Source organism: Apteryx mantelli, chromosome 5 (assembly GCF_036417845.1).
Source record: "Apteryx mantelli isolate bAptMan1 chromosome 5, bAptMan1.hap1, whole genome shotgun sequence".
NCBI lineage: Eukaryota > Metazoa > Chordata > Aves > Apterygiformes > Apterygidae > Apteryx > Apteryx mantelli.
Genome location: NC_089982.1, coordinates 6,651,678 through 6,671,685, shown reverse-complemented (window position 1 = coordinate 6,671,685; position 20,008 = coordinate 6,651,678). Strand labels below are relative to the sequence as shown.

The following is a 20,008-nucleotide window of genomic DNA, read 5'->3' as shown; positions in this document are numbered from 1 at the left end:
GAGCACTGGAACAGGTTGCCCAGAGAGGTTGTGGAGTCTCCTTCTCTGGAGATATTCAAAACCCGCCTGGATGCAATCCTGTGCAATGTGCTCTAGGTGACCCTGCTTGAGCAGGGGGTTGGACTTAGACGGTCTCCAGAGGTCCCTTCCAACCTCAACCATCCTGTGATTTTGTGAATCCATTTCCCTGAACTAACTGGTCTTTGAGGGGTCTTCCAAGACCTAAAGCGTATCAAATTTTTCACTTTGTGGTTTATAACACAGGAAAAATTCGCAGAAGACAGCCACCTGGCTTACTGAAAAAAGGGACAAACTTTCTGGAAGAAGTCAGTTACAGTTCCCTTTGAAAGGGCAACAGTGGAGGATTGCAGGGGCTCTTCTCCTCTCCAGAATTCCCACAAATTATCATTACATTAAGGAAAAGCAAACCTTTTGGGTAGAGAGGCTAAGATAAAAGGCAAAGACAAGGATCCTAACACAGTACCCTCTATCAAACCCCTTGAGGTTTGGTATGGTGAACGTTATGTGAACAGAAGCTTAGCCCCAAATAGAAGCACATCCTTTTTTCTGTAGCAGACTACTCCTAAAATACAATGAAAGGAAAAAAAGCTTGAATAGGTGTAATACGCTGCCACACTGGGAAAGCTTAACATGTTAGGAAATGAAGAATTCTTATTACAAGTTATTATGGGCTTCCTGGTGAGCATGGTCTTAGCATAAAGGCAGGAAGATTTTTACTTCTCAGAACTGAATTAACAAATCCATTCATGGAATTTGCTTTGGCTAATTTTGTAATAAATCTTTGTGCAGAGCCAGTTTCTTTAGGACATAACATAGAAACAGGAGGAGGCAAAGTCCATTCCAGGGGAAATTACCATTAACTAGCGGATACTGAAATCTAGAGTTGCTTGCTAAGTTTGACTAGCTGTCAGAAAAGCAAGTATGTGACAGAGATCTGTACACGAAAAAATTCAATTGCCTAAAGCTCCTGGCTCAAGAGCTCCAAGGAGAACTAACTTGCTCTTCACGATACTTTGATCTTTTACAGCCTTGACCATCTACATTTGTGTTTTTTTCTGCCTCAGCTCTAAGAAAAGCATCTGGTGTGAAAGGCAAGATTCTGTGCACTCCCTACACATACATTTGTTTCACTCTTCACTCACTGCCTCCTTTCTTGAGAGGGCAACAGTTTCTCTCAGGAAGAGCTGGAAAGTGTTATGTCCTCACAAGAAAACACACACACAAGGACATACAGACTTGGTATTTTCCACCTTTTTTTTTTTTTTTAATTTATTTTTCACTTGAAAGTCCTCTGATAGCCAGATAAAGTAATGAATATCATCTGGCGGTATGTTGATGTTAGTGAGGAGGGAATCTAACTGCACAGAAAGACAGGGAGCACTGCAGAAGAGGAATATCTTGCCTAGCGACAGCTCATCTTATCCAAGCTAATGAAGAATCCATTGTTTGAATAGTTTAAAGACAGAGCTGTGGCAACACATTCCTAACAAAGATCATTCCAAACCTTTCAAGTTGCATCTTCTTCTATTTCAAACAAGAAGGCTTAAAAAAAATTGTAATCGAACTATTACCCATGTTTATTTGCAACAAATGCTTAAGAGTATCTGCTGCACTGCAATCCCTCCTATTTGATTTTATTCTCAGTTGAACCTATTTAGGCACTATAATCAATTACATTTCAAGATAGCTCTGTTTAAAGTGCAGAATAAATTGCAAGAATTGCAAATAAGTATGATTGCCATAACATTTAGGAACTGACAACTTAAATAGATTTTCCAATTTCCCTTTCTATGGTAAATATTATGTAGAGTACAAATAAAGACAATTTTAAGGGTTTCTAAATAGATTAAAAACAAAATGAGGAATACCAGGCACTTCTATCACACCTCATCACCTCTATCATCCTTTTCAATAGCTGCTATACAAGTCTGCTTTATATGAACAGCTTTTCCTCTCCTCTATGGCATCTTCATATTTCTCAGTTTTTCTGCAAATAGATACGCAAAAGATTCACCTACACCTGTGCCACGTTGCTTGCTGCAGTCTGAATTGTACTTACATGGTAAGTATACCGCTTGAAAGCTTCCAACATAATTTGGTCCCAGGTCATAAATGGTGCTAACACTTGCAGCAGGCAAAACTTCCTCCAAGAAATGCGTAGGCCCCAAACGCCACACCAAGGAGGAAAGCTGGCGCTGGGCAGGTGGCGTGCCAATATAGGAATAAACGGTGCTGACCACAGGTGGATTAGCAGAACCAGACCCACTAGGACTACTGTGAATATAGTGAAGCTGTAAGGAAGAAAATATTGTGAAGTTATTGAGAGAGCACAGGTATCATGAAGAGAGAGCAGACATACTAAAAATTCAGGAAAGTGGTTTGCAAACAAGGGGATGTTCTGAATGACTGATATGTAACACATTGTATTGTAACACTATACAGCAAAAGTCAGTGAGGAACATCATCCAGAAGTAAATGCAGAATCAGAAGTTAATTGGCTTTCAGAAGATCAGGGTGCATATGACAATACAGGATGAGAACACGTGAGCTCTGTGCTTAAAAACTCTGAAGAATGAGGTGATACTGTATTTTGCTTCTAAAAATGTGATGCTTTTTAAATGACTTAAAACTACATTTTTTTTCCAAAAGAAACAAGATTAACTCATATCCTTTTGTCTTTTCCTCTCCTTCTGCAGCCATTGAAAATATGCCTTTATGCTTCATGGTGAAACATAACAAGTTCAATATGATATAATTTACAGGCTGTAAAAAAACAAATCCATGGATAAGATGCTGGCCTAAATGTAATGACAGGAACAATCTTGCAGCCATTTTCTAACTACCTTATAAAAACTGTGTTTTCAGTTATAGAGTGTAGTCATGTATAGTCAGACATAATTAGTATATATTGTAGTTATTAGCATAACAAGTAAAGTTAATATAGTCCTCATTTTGCTTAATGAATATTGAATGTTAAATGTTGAAAGGCAAAATATTGTTTCACCTAACACAGAAGAATATTAAAGCTAGCAAATTTGCACCCCACGCCAGGATTAGTTTACTTCCTTAAGGCCCAAGCCTGCCAGCGCTAAATACTCTTTTACAGCTACAGGTTATCAGTCAGAGGTCAGGAACACGTAGTGCCCCATGGACAGGTCCACAGTGCTCTTTGCTGCTCTGCATGTGGCCTCCTAGTTTGTCCCACCTAATAACAAATTATTGACTTTTACAACTAAATATGTTTCATCTACAATCAACAGATAACAACGTAAGACATCTCAGTAGCAATCACAGACAACAGGATCCTCTTTCTGTGGGGTCAAGAGGGTTGAGAAAGGAACACCATGATAGGCTGGAAAAGCTGTCTTAATTCATTATTCAAGATTAGATCTGCTACATGGCCTAGGAACACTTTTTTTTTTTCTTTCTTTTTTTTAAGCTTTTGTTCTTATTGTAATCTATTGAGCAGTGTAGCTGTGCCACACTTGCTTAACATTCAATGCACCGTTCATACCTTCCGTGCTTCATTGTTTCTATTGCTCATGCATGAGAAGGTATTTGTTAACGTCTCTTGACTAGGGCTGGGTCAGAGCTGTGCAGTGAGCAAAGACCCATCTTTTTAAGAATCTTCTCTTGTTTGTAACAAATGCTGGAAGCTGGGCAATGAATGAAGCACAGAATTCATAAGAATTCAGACAAATTTCATATTTTAAATCAAGTATTACTGCACCTTCATGTAGGATACCACCCGGGCACAAGATCACAGGTGGCACGTAAAGGAAACATTTTTATTTTTATACATACACACACACACACACGTTTATGTGTATGCATGTATATTCACACACATATAGTATCTTTATATGCTTATACTTGTTATATTTATTTCTATTTATTATATTCATATGCAGTTCTATATATTTAATTTTATACATCTTCTATACATGTATTTTTATATCTATATTATATATATTTCTTTATGTATATTTCTGTTCTGTGTATATATTTATAAACACATTTATAAATATATATACACATATGTATATATACAAAAATGTGTGTGAGCATGTGCACAGAGAGAGAGAAATCACTCCCACAGTAAAAATAAGGATTTACAGTTTTATTTTACCTTGACAGTGTTAACAAGCTGTCCATCAAGGTAGAGTGCAGCTGTACTGTTCTTTAGCATGCCTTTACTCATGACCAGAACTAGGTGATGCCACTGGCCTTCCACTATAAGGTCACCACAGCGAAAACGAGCACAACAAGGAAGAATTTCATAAAATGATGATTCTTCACTGAAGTCATCAACTAAAAGGAAAGGAACACTTAGTGGGAACAAGTAAAGATATTATTAGTCTGTTTTGATATTCTTATTTCATTAGGCTTGACATGAAACATACTCTAAAGACATACATTAAAGCCAAAATTTTAGAAAGTATGTGTAATAATGTGACCAATAAAACAAAAATAGAAGTAATGAGATATAAATAGTTTTAAATATTTTCTTGAAAGCCTTCAAATACAAGAACTGAAAGAATGAAATCACAGGCTTTTTTAAAGTGTATTCTGAGTATATTTTCACAGTTTGACAGACTGAGCTTCCTTACACACTTGCATATAAACAAGCTAGTGTAGTTTTATTAACATCAGCAATGGGCCTGGTCTTGTTTTGCCTTAATTCTTCTCTAATAAAATTCCCAGGATACTTTCAAAGTTTTGACAATTACATTTTACTTCTCTCCTTCTACCTTCTTATTGAAATTTTAACTGAATTTTTTAAATGGCAATAATTAGTTTAGTGAAGTTTTTTTCTTTTTACTAACTTTCTAATGCCACTTCGTAAGTCAAAAAAATATTGTTTGTTGTTTTTAAAAGAAATTCTACAGAAGTAGTCATCAAGAGATAACAGATGTCTCTCTACAACTACAAAGCTATTTTTCATCTTTCTTGTACTGTAGAAGTATGCAGCCAACAGTAGGAAATTCTGCTTTGGAGACTAACATTTTTTGTACCTGCATTAAATCAGATGATGACAAAATGACTTAACACCTGAACACCTGGCCCAGCTCTATTTGCACTCCAATCAACAATTTCAGCACTGACTCACTAATATTTGGAAATACAGTCAGTCCGACAGATCTGAAATTCCCTCTTGATTAATTTTATTTTTTATTTTTTAAAAGGAAATTACCATCATTATAAACCTAATAAGAGATGGGCTAATTACCAAGTACACATTGACATAAATGAGCAGTAAGAATTCATAAGAAATTTACTGTAATACCAGCCCTCTCCGATTTTTACAGCTATGAGCAGAGAAAGGAAGCCACCACATTAAATTTAAGTTAATAAACCCCAAAGAAGGAAAAAAAGAGAGCGAAATGAGGATATTTTGCTGAATAGCTCAATAGTCTTTGCCCTAACCCGCAAATTTTCAGAAGATCTGGAATTCTGTAAGCCACATTTATCAAATACTTGCTAAACACTGTTTTCATGTGTAGCTTGCAATTATCTTCCTTAAGCAATTAGGTGACGCACACAAAAACATACAAATAAAAGAAACGCTTTTCAAGGCATCTGCGTAAGAATCCTCATGCTAAATTACATAGCAGCATTAAAGTAAATTAAAGTTGGGTCAAAAGCCTTAGATTTTTTCCCTTAATAAAAGCTGCAAATAAGATAGTTGGCTCGAGAGAAACACATCAAGTACAGGCTAGCTGGTATTTAGAATTCAAACTCTGGCACACGGGCTTTTCTTCTTCCCTTCTTGCAATCCTATTTAGTTTCTCAACTGCTGCTACTGAAGGAATAGCTTAGCGATTCAAAATATTTGCCCAAGTCAAAACTACGAATTAGGATGTCTCATCTGTTTTAGCTTTTAGTATCTTTATCTCAGCTAGTCACCCTAGGCCTTCCTTAGAAATATCATTATGTTTGAAATATCAGGGATGTTTGGGCGATAATTCCCCTGGCCAGATGTGAGCATCTTCTACTGGGGGGGAAGGCGAATTGCATTGCAGGCTCCATCAGCTATAGCTGCTACCTTTGCACCGATTAGAAAATGCTCCTATTTTAGACACATGTAGTGGATGAACCCACTCCCAGAGTCTCGGCAAGGGTTGCAGCTCAGAAGCTGCTGCCCACCGGTCCCCATTCACCCATCTATACTCCCTCAGCACTTTTCAGCTCTTTCTTCACTAACAGGTGCTCAATTCCTTTCTTTTGAATGCTTAAACACACTTCAGTTCTCAATACAAGATTTTTTAATTCCTCTAAAAAGACATTTTTTGATTTCACACCGGAAGGCATGATTAATTTGCAGTACTGTTTCCCCGCCACAAAGCAGAGTCACCCACAACCTGCTTGAAAGCCAGAGAGGCGACAACGACAAAGCTCGAAAATTCTCCACCGGGTAGCACTTCAACGGCAAATAGAGCTTTTTCACATCTCTTTCCATTCTTTCATATTCAGGGAATAGAATCCACTAATCCTCTTACCTCAATGGCAGCGTGTACAGAGAGAACTCTTTTCTTTAGAGACAGCAAAAAGCAGATGATAAAACCAGAGGTACCTGGAACTAACTTTCAGATACAAAAATAATCTTTCCTCCACTACTTCTCCCTCAGCCAAGCACCTTGAGGTACAATTCTCAATCACAAAACGAATCCTTAAACACCCGGTTTATTCTTACAATAGGCGGTCAGCCCTTTCAACCCTGAATGCTGGCGGGCCTCCTATCTCGGTTCTTTGGGTACTCATCTGCTCAACGCCCCACAAGACACCACCAACCACTACTTAGCTGTGACAGGGTGGCACTCCTCTACGACATTCAATTAAAAACCAGTCTCTGCAGCCAGCTAGAGACCCTCAGCTCTTTTCTGACAAAGCCTCTACAAATCCAATCTCTTTTAAAGAGTTAGATATAGGGGCTTACAAACTAAAACCACACAATTTATAGCTCTAATGCAGGCAAAAGCAATTAATGAAGACAGACTTATTTGGTTCTCTCCTAGAAGAATTTGGTCTTCTGAGAAAAAACACTGGCAATATCTTTGTAATTTAAGAATTTTAGTTCTTCCCTTGTATTACGGTTCTTCAGATCTCAGGGTTTAGGTTTTGAACCTGATTTCTACTAACAGAAACTACTGCAGTTAATAATGTGAATGCTGATTTAGCATGAAAATAAGGAGCATTCTATAACAATCTGCCCGGTGCCGAGCGACAGGACGTGAGGCAACGGGCACAAACTGAAACACAGACACTTCCATCTGAACATGAGGAAAAACTTTTTCACTGTGAGGGTAACAGAGCACTGGAACAGGTTGCCCAGAGAGGTTGTGGAGTCTCCTTCTCTGGAGATATTCAAAACACGCCTGGATGCAATCCTGTGCAATGTGCTCTAGGTGACCCTGCTTGAGCAGGGGGGTTGGACTAGGTGATCTCCAGAGGTCCCTTCCAACCTCAGCGATTCTGTGATTCTGTGCTTAGCTTTTTGTAAATAATTAATGCTGTAAAAATTCTTTAGTAGTGCCTGTTACTCAACAGGAAAGAACATGATTTTTTATACAGTATATGAGTTTTCTCAGCATCCAAGGTATTAAAGACCATACAAAAAAAACCATACAGCATCAAATACAATCAAATGTCAGGCATAACTAAATAAAATCAACTATTTCATAAGCTGCAAGTTCAGAAATGCCAGAACGCCTTTAATTCAATTTCTGAAACATTAAGTGGCACTCAAACTTTACTGAACATTACAAGAAAAGGATATTTCTCTTTTAGAAAACCAGGATATTTACAACCATTATTGATTTACCACCTAAAGTATCTCATTCGCATCCCTAGTGATCTTTTAAACTCATTTTTTTCTGCAGGCTGAAAGTTGACAAAAATCAGAGGAAAAATTCATAGCAACTTCTGTTTCTTACAACACAAAGTCTACCAAACTAGCAGTGCAGACTACTGTAACTAACCAGTGGAAAATAGTGCTGCCCTTTTATGACTTTCACTATTGTCCCCCCAAAACACGACAATTTTTCTTCTCATGTATTGTTCCATTAAACTTGCCAATAAAGAAAAACAGTAAGTGGTTCATCCTGTAAATTTGAATATGTACTCCTTGTTCATTCCAAGCCCTCATCCAGCCAGAACAAGGACCACAGGAGGAACCCAGCAGAAGCAGAAACAGATTTGTGATAACCATTCTAACCCAGTGTGTCGGTCTGGTAGAGAACCAAGGGTGAAATGCACAGATGCTGCCCCGCTCCTCTGGGCTTCTCCTCAGTCTGGGGCATAAATGACCCACAGATACTGACCATTTGCCTTGAGAGCCCTGATGAAAGACGAGGCGGGAGACAAAAGATGGCTAAACCTAACACCCCTGCCCTTACTGACAGCTCTTCCTTGAAATACACTGGCCTCACCAGCTTCAGCCTTGCTCATCACTGCATCTCCTGCAGTTCCTCTCTCAATCATGGACACCGAATGGAGCTACAAACTCTTTCTGCAAAACTGACCGCAGCATTAAAGCATAAAGCAAATTACTGATCACTTTCAAATAACCAGCAAGTGCTGGAGCATCCAGATCCCGAAAGTGTTCACAGCCTTTTAGTTTATTATTTCCCAGCTTCTTCACAGCCAGGATAGTTAACATTTGTTCCCCCAAAAGGTGATGTCTAAAATGAATCATTCAAGCCAAATAGAGGCAAAAGCTTGCAAAAACAGTGAAGTATTCCCTCTTTCAAATCTCTAATACTCAGGTTTTTTGGTAGGTTGTTTGTTTATATGCATATACCAGATCTTCTTCAGAAACTACAAATGCTTCTTTATTTCTGTAGGAATGTCTACATTTTGCATTCTTATGTCATCAAGAAACATTCAGAGCTAGTGAAGCTGCAATAAAGATTCCATTAAACACAACTTCTAAATACTATGTTTAAAATAAACTTGCTTTCATGCCCCCATAATATATATATATTATATATTAGCTATGGTATCAGGTATGTTATATATTAGCTATCAGGTATAGCTGATGACGCTGCACATCATCTCTTACCGTAGTTTTGAAGTAATTCTTCTTTAGTTGATACAATTAGTGACCGATCTTTTGCCGAGAGGACAATAGCAAGGCATACATAATGCTGCTCAGAGGAGTTTGCACGTCGCACTACAGTAAGCAGTCTGACAGGGTGGTTATTGGGAGGCGTACTAAAGTGTTCAATACAAAACCAAGTTGAGTAGCTTAAACCAGATGGTGGTGGGAAAAATCTTTCACCTAAAAGCAAAAATTAAAACCCATTATAGCTGGAGTAGCTAGCACTGGGGATACCTATGTGTTCCTGTCCTTGCTTTCCTATCAGCTTGGACTTGAACTTTCTTTCTTTCATCTCTGACCAAAGCTTAGATTTAAAAAATAATCACACAAAGCTAGCTCAGAGTGGTTTCTTTCAAAACCAAGTAAAACAAAAATTGAATGCTATCCCCTCCTATTTTAAAAACAAAAATTAACCCTGAAGATACACTTTTTCAGAACACCTCAGTTTCAGTTCTTTGAACAAAAAAGTGGAAATGGATTAGAAATGGTTAATATTCTGACAAGTTGTTTTTTCCATGGGTGTAACTCAAGTCACATACACGTGAGGACCACTGAAGTATTTCATAACAACAAGCAATGAAAGAGCCACTTAGCCTTCGTTGAAGTAGATATCTCCCCCACATACACCTAAATCCACCTGATATCCCAGGGTGCTCCATGTCTAATGATAATTCTGTTTCACTGCAGTAGAACGTCAACTTTGCTTTTGTGCTTCAGACCATTTTTAACTACGTGATCATGTTCGACTAGCCCCGCTGCATACCAGGTTCACATAGGCTGAACAGCATACAGTGAACAGATTTCAGGGATGTGAAAAAACGGTTATAATTTTTATGATACAGCATTACAATGAAGCCCACATTTCCTATGCTCTGTGTACTTAACACTGCTACCCCAACTTGTTCTTAATGCATATACCAGGCTCTTTATATATAAGAACAATAGAACATAACAGAAAAAAAACCACCATTCAACCTTTTGCTGAAAGCCTTATATTTTCAATAAATGGCATATTTGTATTTTATACTGCTTTTCATTGACTTGGGAGGAAAAGTGACAAAAAGATTCAAAAAGGAGTTCTCAGCTAAGAGTGTGCAACATCCAATGCCATACTATAACTTCATGGTTAACATAGAAACGTAAGAGAAATAAACATCATCAAAAAGAGAATACTGGTAACAGTAATACTTGAGTACTTACCGGCTCCAATTCCACTGACAACTGCACCATCGATAAGTCCTGTTGTGACAGCATTATTTGTGGGGGCATTATGGGGAGCCAAACTTGGCAAGAACAGGCAGCTGTTAAATAAAACACCAGGAACACACTAGAGTTCATGGAAGTCAACATAGCCAGAGGTTGATACAAACAAACAAAATATAGCCTAGAAAAAATATACCATAAGCATCCACTACTCTCCTTGACTGTATGTGTTAACGAAAAGTGGAAATGAATTCTCAAGAGTTTTCCTGGCGGAGTTAAATTGTCTCCAGTGCAAAGAGCTTTGGCAACATATCTCTTTGGTGCAAAGGAGCAGAGACTTATGCCCATGCGGCTCCACAGCATAAACTGTTCCCTTCTGGGTCACCATAATTTGCTACAGCCTTTGAGATGTTCAAAACTGTCCTGAAGACTGCATTAGCTAAATATTGAAAGGATTTGATAGTTGCATACAATGGTTTTATAATAAGTATGTATATTCTCACAGTCATGCCACAATTCACCATATTAACTATACGCGGTCCTTACAAGAGCCATTACGATGTTTTTGACCCAGAAGAAACGGATATAAGGAGTACCTCCCAAGGTATCAGATGATATAAAGAGCACAGATGATTTCAGTGACCAGCCTACTGACGGTGGAGTGAATTCTCATAGGAGTTCAGCTTCCAGTTTGTACAGTTTGTCTTAATGTGATTGCTCTTCTGCTTGCAGAAGTATCTTCATTTTGTTCACACTTGAACTTGCTAATTTAAGTATCCTGTAGCAGCCATGAACAGCTAACTTGACCACTCATCTCATGAACAATAACAGTCTATGGTTTTGATCAGAATTATCTTTTCTTTTGATTATAATTCTCATTATGTTTTCCTTCCTCCATCTTGAAAATACTATTTGCTGGGTGAATCCCCTACAGTCAGTGTTACAAGCATGTTCTCTATGAGCAAGTAAATACATGTTTTCTGGGCTCCTCCACCTGACTATTAAGTCTGCTGAGTTCATAAAACACCCTGGCACAGACGAAAAAAGCTTTGTTTTGATTTTTTAATTGATTACAACAGCCTTCATAGGCAACCAATGAAATTACAGGAAGTCACAGCTACATTATGTGGATTACTTCTGGGTAAATTATCAGTGCCTACAGATCTCCTGGAGTAACCACAGTGATCATTTATTTTGTTAGCCTATTTCAGTTTGTTCTTACATCTAAGAAGTTTGTTTTTCTCTTCTAAAGGATGTAGGACGGAGCTTTGAGCATCATTTCTTTTCAAAGACGGTGTCCCCAGTGATACTGGAAGTGAAGGCTGCATGCTGGATGGGCAAGCTACATGCTTGCTTTGCAGAGCTGAAAAGGTAGTGCTGAGCAGTAGAGCTCATAAATATCCAGACTGAACTATGCTCTCAGACCAGTTGCCTGAATAAATGGAAACTTGAACACTGTGATGCAAGTAGCTCTGTTTTCTAAGCCCACGTCAGAAAAGAAGTAGACTTAACAGAAGACACTCAGTAATGTAAGTATTAGAGGTGGGGGGAGAGAAGATAGACTTAAGGTATTCTGTCAGGTGGTGCTGTTCTCTAGTTTTGTGAAATTGTGGTATTGTCCTAGACAACAGATCATTTCTACCTCTTTTTAAAACTCTTTTAAAAGGAGACTAAAATAAAGGTGTTGCAGAGCTACTCATCTCATAGAAGAATTTGTCACCCTCTTTTGGGCTTCACAGCAGTTGCCATTTTTACTTGGTCTTATCACTAAAAACCTTTTAACAAAGCTTCTAGTCAAGTTTTTTAAGCTTTTAACCAAGTTTCTGGGATATTCTGAACAATTATGCACCATTCAAGGTTTTGTTTGCAATTGTCTGACTTGAGCATATGTCACAACACGTCATCAAGATACCTGCCTTCACTCTATTTGCCAGCCCCAATCTATGGACCAGTCCACACATAGTTAAAGTATACCTATTTCCTTTACTATTGACTTGAATTTTTCATAACAGTTTTGGAGATATTTGCCCTCAGCACAGGGCAAAAGTTAATATTTTGAGATTCTTCTACTGTTCCATTTTTATATCAGATAAGGCAAAATGTTTTGCATAAACAGAAGCTGAGATGACATCATGTTTTAATCTTCTAAGCAGATAAGTTACATCACAGATGATCCTCACAAAGCATCTCACTTCAAGGTGAAAGAGAAAAAACATTGAGAGACAGAAGAGACAAGGTGGTAAAAGAAGGAGTTAAGTGTTATACTTGAGCAACGCCTCCAGTTAATCATCAAGTTTTTCCAGTTATTTGGACTCAACATAGTTCTCATTTCTACTTTAATTTTATTTCTGCTTTGCCCACTTCCTCATTACCAACTTCTCCAGAAGTTTTAAGTGGATTTCAGTGCATATGTGCCATTCAAATGCTGCACATGAATCCTAGCAACCAATACCTTTCTGCAAGAGTATGTTAGCGTTCATTTATTTTAAAACAGCCTTAAGTACGCACATGAAAACCAGACCTGAGAGGGTACTACACTTGCACACATAAGCACTTATACTTTCACACATAACAAGCCATCAGTGGTTTCAAGTCACTAATTACACTGAATGGAAATCCATGTGGCATGAAGTATTCCATTCTTTTCTTTAAACCAAACCATTTATTTTCAGTTTGCAAGCTTTTCATTAAAAATTGCAGGTATTTATTTGAAAGAAGAAAGCAATAAAACATTACACTGTGTACCACGCTCTCTGAGAGCACTGTAGGACCTTACCCGAACCCTTCAAGAGACGTGTCAAATTCAATAAACGCAGGAGTAACCGATGATCCATGAAGCCTGATATCATGGGGGGTAGTCATGGAGACCAAACACTTCACTCTCGTCAGGGGTACTGTGCTCCCTTCTGCTGGTTTTAGCAGGCTCCTGCTTATCCGATAGTGGTTTTCTTCATGCAAGCTGAACACATTGTCAGAACCCAGACCTTCCATTGAGGTAACCATGCTATCTACGGTAGAAGCCAAGAAAAAACAAAAGCATTGCAAAAAGGAGACACTTTCGGGCCATGTATTTGGACTTTTAAGCACTATAGGGGAGAGTTCAATGGTCATTAACAAGTTCAGCCTCTCAGTGAACAGATTATGAGTTGGGAAGTATTACTCTCATTATAAAAATGTTCAACTAAGCAAAAGAGGTTAACGTGTTGTGCAAGATGTTACAGAAAGGTTGTGGCAAAGCCAAAAACTGAGTCAATAACCCATCCCATTGCCTAACACAGGGAAAATGCTCCTTTTGCATAACCTTTGTTTTGAGTGCATTCCTGTTACATGACCTATCAGACCGGAAAAAACTCTGACTCATGTTTTTCGGATGCAGTAACTCTGAACTAAAACCCTCAGAGCAAGCTGAAAGGCTCAGAAAGCTTAGCTTAGTAAATTGAGTATACTAACTTGCAAGATACCCAGAAAGCTAGCTTTGCCAATTCTCTTTCCTGGGTTAAAAACTTTTCAGACCGACATTTTCACAAATGACTTTTTTTTTTTTTTCCTCCCCTGTAGGAACACATCTATTAAAAAAAAAAGAAAAAGAAAAAGAAAAAAAGTCTACACTGGCCAAAAGAAAAACCACACTCTCCCCTCTGTTCAGTGGTACTGAATCTGGTGACATAACACAAATTCAGTTATTTCTACTTCAGAGATAAAGGATCGAGTATGAGAGCTGTGTAGACTGGAGGTAGAGCGAAGGGATTAAAGGCTGGTAATTTAACACCATCCAAGATGCTTTCTAGATCCTTCCAAATAATTCAGACATTTCAGTTAAGATATTTTTTAACAGTGTGCTACAACTGGACATACGCCAATGAGTTTATACCGACAAATATCATACGATTTGGAAACTTCCTAGTTGTATTATAATTTACTGAAACTTTCCTGTGCTACACTAACAGCTGTTCCCAAGCTGTACAACTTAGGGATGATAATAAAAACAGAAAAAAGAGTGAGTGTGGAAAAGAGGATCGGATTGGCTGGAGGAACCTACTTATAGTAACCTCAAGAACAACCCATTACAGACGTTCAGTCCCATTTATCAGACTGATTCATTAAATATCTGGAAAACAGGCAACTGTTCCAGTGTGACAATTATAGCTGATGCGCAATTGCTGTATGAGGTACTCATACACGGATGAACTTGCACGACAGGACATCACACAAAGACACAACAAAAATTTTCACCGTGTGTGTATATCTCTAATTTAGCTAGTGAATATATCCTGTCAAAATAAATTGTGAATACCTTCTGTCAGTGTTAATTACACAATTAATGCTAAAGCTCATATACAGCAATCTGAGAGCTGTTTTTTTTGTTTTGTTTTTTAAGAGTGTGTAACCCTGTCCTTTTTCTTCAAAATTTTTAGGTTACCATGTGTTCATAATTAAATCCGTGTTTACCATATTCTATTAAAGATTTAAATTTAAAGTATATCAAGAACATAAACATACTGAAAGTGACCAATGAGGAAAATACTGTAATATTTATCATGAAAAAAATCAATGAATGAAAAAGAAATTCCTGAACTTTAAATAATTAAGAGTGGAGCTTCCAACTTCAAATTTTACCTCTTTTTTGAGTAAGAGAATTATTAGATTGAGATATTTTCCCAGATTTTGTAAGTTTTGTTCCTCCTCCTCCTGCTGTTTTTTTAAGTCTTTCTATTTCTTTTTCATTACTAGTGATGCTAACAATGACATGGATTCTTAGTCTAGCTGGAATAAATGGGATTATGCTAAAGTGTAGGAATTTGAGTTATTTTGTCTGCAACTTTATTGAACCTATGAAAGAAACTATGAATCAAACCTAAATAGATGCAGTGACATGTCATGAACACACGAAAGTATCTGAAAGTAATATTCTTCCTTTTACTCTTAAATAACTACAGACGTATATTCTACTAAAGACTCAAAAGCAAACTATTATCATATTTAATTGCTACTCTTCCTAAAATGGAAAATTCAAATTATCTCACTAGATGTGTACTCTTAAATAGAAGTATTATGTTCCCTCTGCATTTAGAACTTTTTCAAACCCAAACTGTTCTGATTATTTAACATGAATACAAAGTTGTGGGGGGAAGTCTGGATGCTTATCTACAAATTTCTATGAAGTATGCAATTGTGGGCAGTGCAACTTTTTAAATCAGATTTCTAGCACTTAAGCACTTACTTCTCATTTCTGGTTCAAAACTCAGTGAGCTGGGTTTGTGCACTCGATATTGTTTCAATAGTTTTTTGTCCCAAGCTCCACAATTCAAAGGATTTCCCAGGCGTAAAAATTCCCTAAGTAAGAGAATAAAAAATGTACACGTCAAATTGTCTATTTGTATTCCTTGAATGATATCAAATCTAATACCATTTTTTAAAAAGTGACAGTAATTACTCAAATTAAACATAATTTTTAAACTAAATAAGTATAAATAAAATAAGGAATAATTACAAGAAACATTTGATTCATTCAAAACTATTTCAGTTTTAAAGACATATTATACAAATTTGACTTTTTACTGATCAAACAATTCTACCAAAGCACACAGTTTCTAGTGTGAGTGATCCTGGATACAATGCTTTGCAGTGAGACTGTTACTTGCTGTAGGAGAATATCCGAGAGCTTGCTGATTCACACACAGCAAGTTGAACTCATCTGGAAAGGCAGGTCACAGGTTGAAGACAGAACGTGAGCTCCGTATTGCTTTACCAGTGTGTCCAGTTTTAGTAGAGGGATAGTTTCATGGCTGTGGATAACTATATCTACAGATGCCTGCACCGTCAATGTCTATCAGTGTCAGGGATGCTTAAGTCCCATGTTGAGACTATTGGCAAGCGTGCTAGTTGCAGAATGGTTTCTGGTGCTGGTGCATATCGCTGAAGTGAAGTGACAAACTGTCCTCTCTAACACTAAGGCTGCAAGTCAGCCAGTCAACAATCCACAGTAGATTTTAAATGTTCTTTATTCCAGCTGAGACCTAGCAATCAATTCAAAGCATCGTACAATGGTGTGGGTACTTCTCAAACGGCTCAAAATATACTCCTACAAACTTCTCAAATCTGTTTTTTTAAGTACTAGCATAGATATATAAACATACTTGCATTAATATGCAGAAAGATTAACTTCTTAAAGCTAGTGATCACTATGCATTTCAACAAATACTGTAAGTTATAAACACAATGCCATTTCTTCTATTTTTTTTTCAATCTATTCTCAGAAATGTTATTTTACATGAAAACTTGCCTTTAACAGGACCAGACAGTACCACCAAGTCTAAGAAGAGGGCAGTAAACCCCATTCTCCCCCCAAAGGCTTGAATTTTTAGACATTTTTTCTATCATATTCCTGTTTCCTTCACATAACTACAGTGCTAAATAAAACAGCTGGGCTGAACTTTTTCTAATCTGAGCTATTTAATGTTGCACAGAAACATCTAGGAATCTATTGTCTTCTCTGGCAATGTTGCTTTTAAAGCTGTCACATTTGCTCTTCCTGATGACCTGGCCAGGAACTGCACTTCTGATAGCCTCTCAAGACTTGCAGGAAGGCAGGAAGCATTCAGCTTCAGTAAAATCTCTACAAAACAAAAACCCAGACACTCCCCCCCTCCCCGAATTCCTAACATCTCCAAGGTTACATGCCAATTAACAGAAGCAAGACAGCCTATTTTAGGAGAAACAAAACGGGATTCTGGGCAATCACTATCACACAAGGTCATTTATGCTCTCTAACAATCGAAGCTATTTACAGCCAGCCAGCGACAGTGCAGGGACAAGGGCCCAGCTCGACAGGATTTCGGGACACGTTTCTGACCTCAGCACCATTGGCTGCAGCGCCTGAGACGCCAGCCTTTCAAACATCCTCTGGAGCGGGGGATGCAACGAATGGTCCTCATCGGCCAGAGCAGCGCTGCATCTTTGCAGGAGTCGCGCATGGAGCCCAGCTTCACACATGACTTGCTGGTTTCTTTCTGTATGCACTAGAGATTGCAATATGTTGGCCACTGCAAGCTGGAGATCCAGTGCATGCTAAAAAACAAAAAAACACAAAAAACAAGCAGCCACTTGAGATGACACAAACTGATGAGACAAAAAAAAGCCCTTACACATAATAATGTAAGGTAAATTACCATTAGCAATAAATACACATAATGTTTGGTACTTAAATGTGTGTGCAGGGGGGATTGAAGACACTTCCATCTTCTTTTTCAAACAAAATAATAAGTTATATGAAGAATTAACACAACTTTTGTAAAGAAAAAAAATTCAGGTACAGACAATTAAAATAACCTCTTCACAAATGGAAGTGAGACTCCACCTGCTTAAAGTGCGCTAAGAACTTTTATCTTAATGATTGCTAAGCTATTCCTAGATAACCTAACATCATCATAATCTCTAGAAAATATAAAATATATGCAACATAGCTGCCACATTAATGCCCTGAAGACAAAAAAAAAAAAAACAAACTCCATGCTCACCACTGGTAGAGGCAACAAAAAGCAATCAAGACTAGTAACTCTTGTTAGCTTTTGGACTTTATTTTGATAAACAGTGTTCTTCAGGAAAGACATCTCAAATGAAACCTACTTAAACAATGTGCAAAAATATCCAACAAATCCTTTATATAAAAACAACCAATAGTGGTTTTGCTCCAAGGATTGTATGAAGCAAGTAGTACAGTTTGAGAACTAGAACATATTACAGTTATTTCAAACAGTATGTATACAATGAGCTATACTATCCAATCTAATGTCCTCCTTGTACTACGTGTAAGATTTGATACATCAAGGGACATAAGAATTCATCACCATGCTTGGCAAAAACATCTGATGGCTACTTCAGACATTTCTTTGAATTTATACATTGTTGCCAGGAAGTCAAAAAAAACCCAAAGCCTGTGAAATAAAGTGCTTTATATCAGGTCTTTCTCTATGTAACCAATTATTCAACTTGATTACTCTGTTCTGTGAAATGTATTAGTTGGTCATTACGAAATGAAAGTGCAACATGTCTTTTTCTAGCCATCCTTTATCCCAGTCACTCTCAAAGCTTAAGGTAGCAGATTTTTTGCCTACTTCCGGCTGTGTAGTTGATCCAACCGAGGCAAGAAGATCCAACATTGCAAGCATAGCACCAGGGTGGATAATAACCGCATCAGAGCTCTGCATGGATGTGGATCCTGTCTGGAGTTTTGCATCAGCAATGTTTTTCTGAGGGTAAACAGGAGGTGTTGAAACAGAGTGATACGCATGCCTGCAAGAAAAAAAGAATAACAAAACAAACAAACAAACAAAATCAAACAGTTATAAAACTCATCCCTTATTAGCTTTGCACTTTTCAAACAGCTGCTGCAAAGTTGAACCTGTATATAGACATTATTCCCCTCTCCTTCCCTTTCCTTTGATTAAACACAAATGCTTCTCAACTGTCCTTGGATACGTTTCCCCTAAAACAATCTGAAAGGATGTCCAATTCTGGACTGTGCTCTAACTCAGTAGCGCTGTTCCTCAGATGCCACATAGTCTAGAAAGTTAAAAATTTTCCTTTATCACCTTCCTCTTTTCCTTTTAATGTGGTACCATACATAGTGATAGAAGTACACAATCTACCACTGTTCCTGTTATGTGTGACATACTCAACTTCAAATAAGTTTCTCCCCATTTGGTCTTCATTTCCAATTGTTTATAAAACACGCTATTACCAATCCGTAGGCAATCTCTAATTAATCTCCAAGAATAGAAAGTTCATCTCAGTGTATACTCATGCCAGCAGTCCATATGCTCTCAGTCTTTCAACGGCTGTTCCAGTAATGTAGATTTACATTAAGTTTCTTTAGTCCGAGCCAGGGAAAAGAGGCTTTGACACACTGACTTCGAAGCTACCGCTTGCACTGACAGCCTTCAAAGCATTTCTCATTTCAAGCCGATGCTGCTGGGAGTTTCGCTGATGAAGAACTTCTTTCAGCTACAGATTCAACACGTTAATAGTGAGAGCAGCTGAGTGAACGTATGCTTTCAGAACAGTAGTTTTGAAGCAAAGATACCTCATGTGGACCTGCTTCTTGAAAAGTTCATGCTCACCACAAAAAAATATATATTATTTCCCATATATGCCTGGTTTGAAGAACGGAAACAGGAATTGCATGTAACAATTTTCCTGAAGATCAAATATTTGGTGCCACTTTACAAAAAGTGAATCCTTCTAAAAAGAGGTTTCTTCATATCAGATCGGTCCAAAGAGGCCTATCCTCTCTCCCAGTCTCAGTCATCAAGGCTCACATTCAAAGAGTCCCTGTGCCTTAACCATTAAGCACTTCTGATCAGGAAATCTTTTTTTCTGAGGAAAACAGGACATAGAGGGGACATAAGCAAGGTCAGAAGTACGATTCTGTCCTAAAAATTTTGACAGCTTCATCTCAAATAAACACACAGAAATCAGCAAGAGACATCCTTTGTAGGGCAGCCAGAGGCACTGGGATGTTTAGAGTAAGACGAGACATTACGAAATACAGCACAAGCTTCTTGCACTGCCTGGAAAATGGGCTGGATAAGGAGCATTTCAACTATATAACTATGGTGTACTTCAATAAAAGCTTCCCAGTCAAGAAGCTTCATGATAGTAGTTCAGTAAAAATCTGGCATGTGG

At 37.8% G+C, this 20,008-nt stretch overlaps 1 protein-coding gene across 3 annotated transcripts in view; it reads right to left on the bottom strand.

Moving 5' to 3' along the window:
• Positions 1-20,008, bottom strand: part of WDFY3 (WD repeat and FYVE domain containing 3) — a 197,966-nt gene that overhangs the window by 68,208 nt on the left and 109,750 nt on the right. For all 3 annotated transcript variants that reach the window (XM_067297390.1, XM_067297391.1, XM_067297392.1), the window contains 8 exons: positions 18,439-18,616; positions 17,178-17,392; positions 15,546-15,658; positions 13,101-13,332; positions 10,322-10,422; positions 9,083-9,301; positions 4,151-4,332; positions 2,081-2,312 (listed from right to left, as the gene is read on the bottom strand). In XM_067297390.1, the coding sequence (XP_067153491.1) occupies positions 2,081-2,312; positions 4,151-4,332; positions 9,083-9,301; positions 10,322-10,422; positions 13,101-13,332; positions 15,546-15,658; positions 17,178-17,392; positions 18,439-18,616 (1,472 nt within the window). The remainder of the gene's footprint in view (positions 1-2,080; positions 2,313-4,150; positions 4,333-9,082; positions 9,302-10,321; positions 10,423-13,100; positions 13,333-15,545; positions 15,659-17,177; positions 17,393-18,438; positions 18,617-20,008) is intronic.